Source organism: Vipera ursinii, assembly GCF_947247035.1.
Source record: "Vipera ursinii genome assembly, chromosome: 1".
NCBI classification, from domain to species: Eukaryota; Metazoa; Chordata; class Lepidosauria; order Squamata; family Viperidae; genus Vipera; species Vipera ursinii.
The window spans coordinates 157,718,307-157,730,608 of NC_139512.1; the positions used below are offsets into that span (position 1 = coordinate 157,718,307).

At 37.2% G+C, this 12,302-nt stretch overlaps 1 protein-coding gene across 2 annotated transcripts in view; it reads right to left on the reverse strand.

Moving 5' to 3' along the window:
* Nucleotides 1-12,302, reverse strand: part of SLC25A12 (solute carrier family 25 member 12) — a 57,517-nt gene that overhangs the window by 33,904 nt on the left and 11,311 nt on the right. The window contains exons 4-5 of one of the 2 annotated variants that reach the window (XM_083348087.1): nt 9,585-9,700; nt 4,008-4,147 (exon numbers count right to left, since the gene is read on the reverse strand). In XM_083348087.1, coding sequence (XP_083204213.1) covers nt 4,008-4,147; nt 9,585-9,700 — 256 coding nt within the window. The remainder of the gene's footprint in view (nt 1-4,007; nt 4,148-9,584; nt 9,701-12,302) is intronic. The other variant, XM_083348088.1, reaches the window with a different exon arrangement.

A 12,302-nucleotide genomic window follows, 5' to 3' on the forward strand; every position in this document is an offset into this window, starting at 1 on the left:
CTGACATCTAGTGAAGAATCACAGTATAGAATATCAATAAGACTGATTCAGAAATTGGCAAGATGCCCAGAAACAAAGAATAATCTGTTCCCTTGAACTTTAATAACTCTCAAGAAGACAGCTGGGAACAAAGAAAGAAAATATACTGAGCCAGCCATAAGATTAAAAATTGTCTGCAGAAAAAGAAATACTCTGAGTGCTATTTAAGCCCAAGAATTATTTAAAGTAAAAGAAAAACTTTGACTCTTTGGCTAATCTCTCAGGGGAGAATTTACAGGAAGGACTCAAGGTGGTTAAATATACTGGATTGCAATTCTGACTGATTGATAACTGACACCTGAATAGAAAAACTATTATAAAATACTGCTTTCACCGATACCTTGACAATTGGAAACACATTGGATTACAAAAACCATATAAAAAGATAAGAACTATATAAGATTGGGTTGTTTGGATTCTGAGATTGGCTGGTTTGACAAGATTAATCATAGAGACTATGGCACTGATGAAAGATTATTTGGAGCGAGGAGACAATATGGATATTGTATACTTATCAAAAAATGACAGGAAACCACATCTAATATCTACTCCTGAAAGATCTAGCCTGGAATATCAGAGACCTCCAGAAGCAATATTCCAAGACAAGACAAGTCAAATACTTGCCAGGAGGAAATGTATGCAATGCTATGACAGATACAAATGACAATGGATTTATAACACGAGGAGACCAAAAAAACTTTGACGACATAAATGAGCACATCTCCAATCTAAACTTACAATAAAAAACTCTCAGAAAATGATGAACAAACAAGTCAGATAATAGAACACAAACTAGAAGAAAATGACTTAAACAGAAGAGCTACGAATGAAGAGATTACATCTTAACACAAACAGGAAAAAATCTACCAGCTTTTGCCATAACAATAAAAATGGAAAATATACTTTATTTGACAAAACATCAAAATAAACCTGAGGACAAGAAAGAAGATTTAACAAAATGGACTATAGAACTGCCAGGAGAATCATTAGTTTGGGAGACAAAAAGCACATATCCTATGCAGTTTGTCCTCCTCACTCCCAAAAATATCCACAGGAACTTCCTGGCAAGTGAAATATATTAACTTGGAAAGCTACTTGGCAAAAGAAGAAGGCCAGAGTTAGTTTCAAAAGATTTGATTCACCTTACCAGAAGGAATACTACATGAACAAATACCTGTTTGAATATGGTTAAAAGAACAGATAATTTAGGATATAAAGGGGATCTATAGTAAGAGGGATAAGAGATATAAGTAGTAAAATATTTTTTACAATATATGAAATGTAAAAATATTGGGATGATATATGTAAATGAAAAGTTTGAAATTTAAAGGTAATTAATTTGAAGAGAACTAGGACTGAGGAATGACCAAAATATTGAGGGGAAATTAAGCTTAAACAAGAATTTTTGAAAACAGGATATATAGTGACTTAACAAGATAACTTTTACAAATATAAGTGAAATATAAGCTGACTAAAAAAGATGTTAGATATAGATATTATAAAATAGATAAGTAGTATAATATCCTTATAACACATGAAATATGAAAATATTGGGATGGTGCATGTAAATGGAAAGCTTGGATATTTAGATAATCATTGAGAAAATTATAACTGATAAAAATGGTTTGAATATTAAGGGGAAATTAAGTTTAAATAAGAATTATGAAAATAGGATGTATGATGAACTAATAACATGATTTTTATAAATACAATACAACTTGATGAGAAAAAATGTCATATATGGACGTTATTATTTGTACAAACATAAAAAATGCCTATATTTAGTCATTTATGCATTGAAAAAATTAAGAATTATACTGTTTTAAGGTTGATGAAGGAGAATACTATCAGAAGAAGGGAAGATCAAAGAATATACTAATTCACTAATTATGGAATTATAAAAATTAATCATTGACTGTTAGTTAATTATTATTATTTTTTTAAATTTATGAACCAAGACAATGTTCACAGGCACTAAGGATTGCAATTGTAAAATCAATAAACTATATTTAAAAAATAAAATAAAAATTGCTACAGTGGTATTTTGATTAGCAAGTCTTTTAACGATTTTCTGTAAGACCTACGGTAACAATAAAGCTCAAGGGAGAGCATTTGTCTTACAAATTGATGATCAGATAAAATACAAGTAAGCTGCAATTTTTTGCGAGTTCAAATAATGTGATACTCCATTGAATGCATTATACAGGTCACATTTACTAGGGGGCAAAATTCAGTTAATGTGAGGCTAGCACATGCACAGTTGCCATTGGGATTTTAGATAGTAATTATTGTGTGTCCAAACTGGAGACAAGGAAGGTTCCATTTGAGGAAAGCTCAAGGCTCACTTTGAAGAATTATAGCAGAATACAAGAGATAGCAGGTATGCTTGGGAATGGGTTTATCCTCTTCTACTGTTACATAGGATTTCACTAATAAACATATGTTTTGTCTATTTCCATCAAGCCGGAACCAATTAATTAATTAATTAATTAATTTTTGGGACTTATATGCCGCCCTATCTCCCAAAGGACTCAGGGCTGCTAACAACAATAAAAATACAATAATACAAAAGTTTAAAAAAAGAATTAAACTAGCAGCCCCAATAATAAGTTAAAAACATTTTTAAAATCCCTGTCAGTCCAGGTCAGCCTGATTGAAAAGAAATGTTTTAAGGCCGCGGCGAAAGGACCGGAGATCCAGGGCCATCCGGAGCTCAAGGGGAAGTTGGTTCCACAGGGCAGGCGCTCCCACAGAGAAGGCCCTCCCCCTGGGGGTCGCCAGCCAACATAGTCTAGCCGACGGCACCCTGAGGAGGCCCTCTCTGTGTGAGCGCACTGGGCGATGGGAAGTCGTTCCTGGCAGTACACGGTCCTGCAAATATCCCGGGCCTAGGCCATGTAGGTCTTTAAAGGTAAGTACCAATACCTTAAATTACCTTCTTTTCCACAGAAAAATCACTTTGAATAGTGTGAATTTGAATAATGCAATCATTTCATAGAATGAACAGGTATGGGTAGTCTTTAATTAATAACAGTTATTGAGACAGAATTTCTGTCGCTAAACAATATCGTCATAAAGCACATCATGTAGGGGGGAAGACAACTGAGGCTTTGCACTATGACACTGAGGTGACCAGCCATGGAGCAGACCTTGAGGTGGCTCTCCTCAGCAGAAGTGGGGAACCAGGGCAGAAGAGGTCCAGGGCCAAAAGCAGCTGAGACTGCCAAGACTCTACTTCTGTCCCAGAGCTGTCAGTACCACAACTGTCCAGTGCCACTTTGCAGGGAAGCCAAAATGGAAGGGATGGCACAGGGAGACAGCCAGGTTGGGTTTGTTGAAGTGCTCCTATAGTCACAAGTGCAGGTAGGCTATCAAGTGCCTACATTTTCATCATATGGCAGGGGAGGAGCTACAACGGCTGTAATTTTGGGGACCCGACCTAAATACCATTCATTTGATGCTGTCCTAACAATTGCTGAATGAATAGTTGTTAAGTGAGAAGTAGCTGTAATCAAGACCTACCTGTATGCAAATCTAATCTGATCAGTTCATTTTAATGTAACTTTCACATGCATACCAACAAGAGAAGGCAACCTAATAAGTAATAAAAACATTTTAAAACCATCTTAAATGAAAATCTGCAAGTTCACCAGTCTCAAAAATATTTTTCAAAATTAACGTGATCGTCCAAAATCCATTTTATTATCTAAGAAAAACATTAGCAACTCACAATGTTTAGCTGCAATTTATATCTATATGATAGGCAGACAGACAGGAATAGACAGACTGCACACACTTGATAAAAAGCTAATTCATAGCTTATTCACTATGAAGGAAGTTTTCTATTTGCATTAAAATGTAAAATACTGAAAACTGAAATAGCAATGCATTTCTATTACTATTTTGCAAACATGTGCTCAACAAACATACATTATGTTACAGAGAAAAATGAATAAAAAGTAACTGACCTGCAAAAACTGAGTGAATTCTGAGTATGTCAGATGTTTCTTTCTGTTATGTCCAAAGTGCAATCGAATAAATTCACAATCCCAGTTAAAAGGGATGTGATGATGAATAATGGTCTGTCCAAATATTTCTTTTACATTTTCTTTAAAAAGAAGAAAAATGTTAGAAAGTAAAATGTCAGTCCTGCTTTACTTTAACAAAAAGTGAAATTACTTTTCAAGAGCTGTTGAGTTGGTTTTTAACATATAGGTTAGAAAGCTATTTTTGCAGCACAAAAACAAACTTTACATAGATTCCTTCCAAATTCCACTTCTATGTTTATATTATGCAGATTCATGAGAACCATGATTTTTCCTTGTTCAACTTTAATTAAGGAGCAATTTATTTTGTTCATTAGAAATACCTGGTGCTTTGCATGCTGATATAAAATCAGTGTTGTGTTTCTTGATTCTCCAACATGTCAAATTAAGACCTTATTGAAAAGCGATGAACACCCATATTTTTGTATATCACAATATTTTCCAGGCTATGCGTGCTGTGATTGAGAGTTGATTATCATATTCACGCTTGTGCAAATGCCACTATTATGTATACGTATAAGAAACGTACGGCAAATTGTGTCATTAACAGTATGAAAAATACATCAACTATTTCAGATGATTGCTCTAAAAATGATTGTGACAGAATGTTATACAAAGAATCAAATTATACTAATATTTAAAGTATGCCATTATTGGGCCTATTTTGCCTTGGACAGTGAGATAGATGGCACATAAATTTATTAAATAAATATTTGCTAAATTACATTTTTCAGCCCTGGAAAGTATGTTGGGATCTCACTCTTCAAGTGAAAATCTTAATTATATCTGATCCAAGATATTTTTTCTTCCTGAAGGTGCCCATCAAAGCATCTTGCTGGGAATGGATTTGGGATTAGGGAAATTAGTCTCTATAAATACAGTAAAGGGACAATGGCCTACATACAGTTGTTTTGTGTTGAAAAAGGATGTATAGGAGCTAGAAACTATTTTATATACCTTTATCTGATATAAAGGTAAAGGTAAAGGTTCCCCCGCACATGTGTGCTAGTCGTTTCCAACTCTAGGGGCCGGTGCTCATCTCCGTTTCAAGGCCAAAGAGCCAGCATTTGTCCGAGGACGTCTCCGTGGTCATGTGGCTGGCATGACTAGGCGCCAAAGGCGCACGGAACGCTGTTACCTTCCCACCGTAGTGGTCCCTATTTTTCTACTTGCATTTTTACGTGCTTTCGAACTGCTAGGTTGGCAGAAGCTGGGACGAGTAACAGGTGCTCACTCTGCTACGCGGCACTTGGGATTCGACCCGCCAAACTGCCGATCTTCTGATTGACAAGCTCAGCGTCCTAACCCACTGAGCCACCGCGTCCCATTATTTCTGATATACTTCCATACTAATCTCACGTTAAACTGCCATTGATGTTATGTGCTCAATGAGCTTCACTGTATCACCTATGGTTTCATAAGTGAAGATTCTTACCCCTTCATGAAAGGGACCGACACTAAAACTACACAAGTGACAGTACACAAACCTCAACTTGGTCTTCTAAGTATTACACTTTTAAGGGTTTTTTTCTCCATTTTTTAAAATATTAAACCCTGGAGTCCTCCAATGAAACTGGAGTCATCGTATATATTGAACTTCATAAAATCTTACAGGTCTTCTGAGACTTAACTTTTCAAAGGATTAACCCGCAAGTTTATTCATTCTCTAAGTGACCTGCCCAAACCAACTCATGAGCACAAACATCTGAAATTCCTGCTTAAAATCACAGCTACCTATTTCTGTACCCAATGGAACTGTGTTCAAAACGGCCACAATAGTCACAGAACCATGAGAACAGGATCAGAATGGAAATCACTATGAAAATGTTAAGAACTATTGGAGCCTCTTTACTGAATATATACTTCACCACACCCTGTTAATAGAGGATGATATGCACAATTGCTTTATTTTATTCAATTTGAAAAATATACTGTATCAAAATAAAATGCAAACAGTATAAATGTAACTATATGCTCAAATTAAGCCTGATGCGTATTAACAGGATACAGCCGTGCCCTTTTTTTGGCAAAAATAAAGATGTGGTTCACTTGCCCAGGAATAAAAAGGCTGCATAGTGGTTCACACAATCATAAAACAAAAAGGTTGGGGAGAAGCAGGGATCCTGGAGTGCATCAAAAAGAGATATCCATAGGTGTGTTGAACACCATAGTGAGAAACAACTTCTATTTTTTTTAGCTAGCTTGGAGATACTTCTTGTTCTTTGCAATTTTATGTCCAACTGACTGCAATTTCCTCAGAACTTTTTCTTCATACTTTATAAAGCATAATTTGAATTATAATTTCAAGTCGTCTTGCGATTCTCTATGCTTCCAAACAGTACACTGGGGCTTGAGTCAACTTGTATTTTCTTCAGTGAGGAAAAACAAAGAAAAACAAAATGGAATGTAAGATGTACTACAACTATAATCCTGTCTCAAGAAAGAAATTTACTGAATGAGAAGAAACCTGTCATTGTTTTTACAGGTCACCTCATGAATTGGCAAACAAATAAGGGGGAAATATCTCAAATTCTTCATCAGCCTGGCCCGATTATTTTTAATCCACAAACCATGTTTATTTGATTGAAGCAGCCCATTCCCAAATATACATTCAAAACTAAAGCTTCTGAGGGCCTACTTGGAAAAGGAACACATACTGCTGCATATACTCAACAATGCTCCCGCCATTTCATTGTCTTCAAACAATAAAGGTACCCCGACAAGACTGAGTGGCTGTGCATCCCAGCATCCCGGGATATTCAGAATATCCCATCTCTTTCTATGGGGGGTGAGCTATTATCCCCCGTAGATAGGGCTCGCAACTTGGGAGTCCTCCTAGATTCACGGCTTACTTTGGAAGATCACATAGTGGCTGTGACTAGGGGGGCCTTCGCCCAGGTTTGCCTGGTGCGCCAGTTGCGGCCCTATCTAGACCGGGATGCCCTGCGTACGGTCACTCATGCGCTCGTGACCTCTCGTTTAGACTACTGCAACGCTCTCTACATGGGGCTGCCCTTGAAGACCACTCGGAGGCTCCAACTGGTACAGAATGCAGCCGCGAGAGTTGTGTTGGGAGTCTCCCGATACTCCCATGTTGCACCTCTGCTCCGTGAGCTGCATTGGCTCCCAGTTGTCTTCCGGGTGAGGTTCAAGGTGCTGGTATTGACCTACAAAGCCCTACATGGCATGGGTCCGGAATACCTTGGGGAGCACCTGCAGCCGGCATCAACTTCCCTCCGCCCAATACGCTCCCACAGAGAGGGCCTCCTCAGGGTGCCACCGGTCAAAGAATGCCGACTGGTGGCCCCCAGGGGGAGGGCGTTCTCTGTGGGCGCGCCGGATTTATGGAACTGTCTTCCGGTTGAGCTCCGGATGGCGCCCGACCTTCGCTCCTTCCGGCGTGATCTAAAGACATATCTCTTTGAACAAGCTGGCCTGGCCTGATGGGATGGGGTTGGGTTTTTATTACTTTTAAATGTGTTTTAACCTATTGTAAGAGTTGTGGGCATTTTGTTTAATCTTTTTTAATTTTTGTATTCTGTCTTTTTAATATGTATTGCCCTGTTCACCGCCCTGAGTCCTTCGGGAGAAGGGCGGTATACAAATAAAATAAATAAATAAATAATATAGAAGTATGAATACTTTCCCAGCAAATTATCTCCAGCAAAGCTGCCTTTTCATCCTGGCAGCCCCAGATAATACTGCAACATTCTGAATAGCATTCGCTTCATTATTCCAGCATTTTACAGAACGGACAATGCTTTCAATCAAAGTGAATCAGTTTTCAAGTCAAATCAAACTACACTGTTTTCTGCAAAGTTACCAAGAGTAGTAGAAATGCAGTAGAGATTTAAGGGATGACTGGTATTTTAGTAGTTTCTAATATTTAACGAACCAAATTACACCTCTCTTATTCTCTTTTCATGTCAGACTTCTCTGTTTTATATAAATTCCATTCCTAGAAAAGAAAAGGAATTATTTTACTATGGTAATTCCAAAGCAACTATAGTACTCCTGTATCTCACATCAGAGTTTCTCAATGTTGGCCACTTGAAGATGTGTGGACTGCAACTTTCATGCTGGTTGAGGAATTTTGGCAACTGAAGTCTAAACATCTTCCAGTTGCCAATGTTGAGAACCACTTTCTTAGATGTACCCGCCCAGACGTCTAACCTCATAGCCTTTTAATGTGGTGAGACAACAACGCCTAAATCCAATCCTGTGATTCTAGGGACTGCACATTTAATCCATTTAAAAGTTTGATAAGGCTTGTTTTGTTGTAAAAGAACAACTAATTAGTACGGAACTCTTCAGTAAGGGAAATCTGAAACTCGTGCAGACAGCAACAATTTCAGGAAAAAATCAGTAGAAAGCATATCAAATACATTGTTAAACTATTTTTTCTATTTGGCATATTTAATTAGGAAAGCAAGCATGTGCACAAATCAATCTACTTAGTTACTAGCATGTGAACACAATTTTTGTTCTATATGCATAGGAACTTAGTTTGATCTCTACAATATGATTAAGTTGCATTGTATGCAAAAAGAACTGGAAAGGAAGAGACACACATAGATCTCCCATTCCTGGTGATTCCCAGTTGTGTTATGCCAATTAGACAGGGTAAATGGGACTGGTTCTTTTTACACACATATAAAATGTTCGGATGGGACTATTAATACAGAAAATAAGTGACTTACATCCTCAAGCATAAAGTGTGGTACCTTTAACAGAAAACATTGAATAATGCCATTAATTTAATTACATTATAGGCCTATCAAAGCCATTAACATTCAGTGTTTACCATCATGAAATACTAGCCAGGTACAAAGCGATCTGAGGGCTGATTTTGGTATTAATGAATACATAAGAGAACAAGTGTAAAATGTAAACAAAACAGAAACAAGTCAGGAAACTAACTCCAGACTAGCAAAATATCCAGAAGGAAACTTGATATGCTAACTTGCAAAGTTTTGAAAATGCAGGTCACTTTTACTTCTTGCCTTATTTCTAAGCATATTTCCTTCCTTTCTTCCAATTTAAAGCAACAAAAAGGCACATTCTTTTTTCTTTACACATGGATTCGTCAGTACTATGACTGAGGTCATGACAATGGAATGCTGGGGAATATATTTCTAGGACCTTTTACACAGCAGGGGCAGTAAATAAGATCTCACATCAAACAGCTGATGTTTTGGCCAAAAAATATGAGTTGATAATGAGGCTTTCAAATATTATTCTGGAAACACAGGGAAAACTTGAAGCTAGATTGGCGCAAAGACAAGCTTTCCACCAGTTATTTTAGGAATGTTCATGCACTGCAATTAGACAATTATGTTGTGTGGTTTTAGAATGACTTTACAGACGTCCAGCACTTGAATCTACAAAGAAATATGCCGTTTGTCCTACAATGTTTATTGTGAGATTTCTGAAATAAAAACTCAAAATATTCTCTTTTCCCATGGCATAAATAATATTTAGCTCTAGATGAGCTCTTACCAAAGGTCACTTCGCCATTGCCACTCTTGTCAAACAACTGGAAAGCAACAATGAACATTGCATCTGGTGTGCATAAAACTGACTCAAATGCCAAGAACTCTTGGAAAGAAATTAACCTGTGAATCAAAAATCACAAATTTTAGTGCGGAAGGAGATGCAAAAATGGGGTAGAAAATATTTCAAGAGGTTCAATTATGAAACAATCAATTCTAATCAAATCTAGACGCTGGGAAAAAATGCGGCAAATCCCAGGAAACTCAAACTCTAAGCAATTAATCAGAAGCAGGGAAACTCTCTTTCTGGTATTGCTTTTAAAAAGGGACAAGGCAAATTCCACTTTGGCTTTGATCTTCCTTCCCTCAACCTTGACCAGGTAAGGAACACATCCCAACCTGGAAAAAGGCTAGAAAATCATAAAAAAATGACTTATTTACTGAAAAACATGGAACTAGATGCAAATCACCATCCTTTTAAAATTTAGGTTATGGATTGATCTGAGCTGGGGTTATTTGGATCTTTAGTCCTCCAGTATTTTGTTTTGAATTTTGTGTTTGTCTGGATGCATATTTCTCCCGGTAATTTAGATATTAAGGCCTCCAGGATTCATTGTACTGTCCCTTTTGTTTTCTTCGATTACCTTCAATTCTGAATTAGCTCTTTAATCTTAATCTATATAATAAACAACACACCTCTCTCCATGAACTCAACAGTGCTATTCCCTATACAAATTGGCCTATATCACCTTTCTCAGCCACTCCACTTGCTATATAAAACAGAGAACAGAAAGGAGAAGTAAGTAAAGGTGTTCAGAGAACTTTACTAGCCTATAGAAGGCGGGGATTTCCTTTACATTTGCAATACAGCCAGAGACAAATCAAATCAAAAAAGGGACAAAGAACAGAAGTTCCCAACCTGAATCCCTAGAGACAACCCAAAGTCTCAGATAGAGCCTTCGGGGACTTCCAAAAGTTATCCCCAAAATGCAGGGCTTTTTTCCTCATAGAACGCTCAGAACGGAGTTCCGGCACCTTTTTTGGATGGAACCTTGTAGGTTAAGCAAAGCGGGTTGTATGACGTCTGTGAGTTCCGGCACCTTTTTCTTTTACAAAAAAAAAAGCACTGCCAAAATGTAATATTCATGTCACAGGAGGAAAAATGGATAAATGCATAATTTTTCCTATTAAATTTAAATAAGATCACATCAAAGTAAGTTTTTGTTCTGTCACCAGTGACTATTTTGGGGATGAAACTACCAAATATGCTAATAAAAGATGAAATGCAACTTCCAGCCACTCAGAAATGCACTTCTCTGCTACAGCAACATTCACAGCCGCAGTAAGAAGATCTAATTCAAGATCTAAGAGGGAAAGCCAGCATGTCCTTTTATTGCAATGATATAAGGCTTGATTTCTGGCACGGTTAGAAATTAACACACCTATCTGGCAACTTATAGCTACTTATGCTTAAATCATCATCATCGTCGTCGTCATCATCATCTATTCTATATTGTAATAACAATAAAAAGAAAGACTACTTTGTAAGAATAGCAAAGCTTATATCTGCCCACCAAATAACCCTAAGGCAGGGATCAGCAACCTGAAACAGTGAAAGAGCCACTCGGAACCAGTTCCCTCACAAAAGGAAAAACTGGGAGCCGCAAAAAATCTGTGCACATGCGCGTACATGTGCGCATGCGCAGAACAAGGTTTGACTGAAGAGTGGAGCCAAGGCAAGATATGCACCTACCCTGCATATTTGAATTGATTGGTTGAACTTTTTTAGTCCCGCATTTTTTTTTTTGGACTGCACATGGCAGAGGACTGGGAGCCGCAGGAGATGGCTGAAAGAGCCGCATGCGGGTTGCAGACCTGTGCCCTAAGGAATTTAAGAGGCTTTTAATTTTACAAAAAACAAAATTTAGATATTTATTCTGCTAGCCACTCACAAAAAAGGCTGCATTTACTTTTGAAAGTAACCTTTAATTGCCTCTCTATCACAGTCCTCCAATGACATTAGTGGCCTTTGCACCCCACTGTGTTTAATTCTTGAATATTGACCAGAAACATCTGCCCTTCTCTAAAATAAAATTGGAGATCCAAAGAAAACAAAATGAGAAAAGGACACCTGCAGAGCTGCTCTAAAACTGCATGAGTTAAAAGGTTACGTCTGAAGAGAATGGATAATCTGTAAATTAGTTTCCATAAGCAATTTAAACTATAAAAATATTGTTGGCAAGAGATACTTAAAAGAAGCATTAACTCTGATTTGGCAAACGGTTTTCTTGCCATGTATAATAACATTTGTGATTCAGACTCCAGAAGCTTAGCTTGTCGAATTATCTTTTTAATGCCCAGAAATGTTATGGTATCACTAAAATATGCAAGGTTTTGGTAATCTCACCCTGAGACTTGTAAAAGAATACCAAAATCCAATAAGATGTCTTAAGATTTCAGTCCTCTTACAGTCTATTAAGATTTGGGTATTATTATTATTATTATTATTATTATTATTATTATTATGCAAATTCATTTTAACTTAACTGGAGAGGAGACTCAGGGGCACTGTTTAAAGATGATATATTGTCCCAGCACCTGCCGACACTGTGTAGTTGATCCCTCCCTTAGAAACTACTACTGTATATCGCAGTTATTTAGTCTATTTTTTCCCTATATTCATATGTCTGCTCACAGAAACAACAAACACAGTATGGTTTCTCAT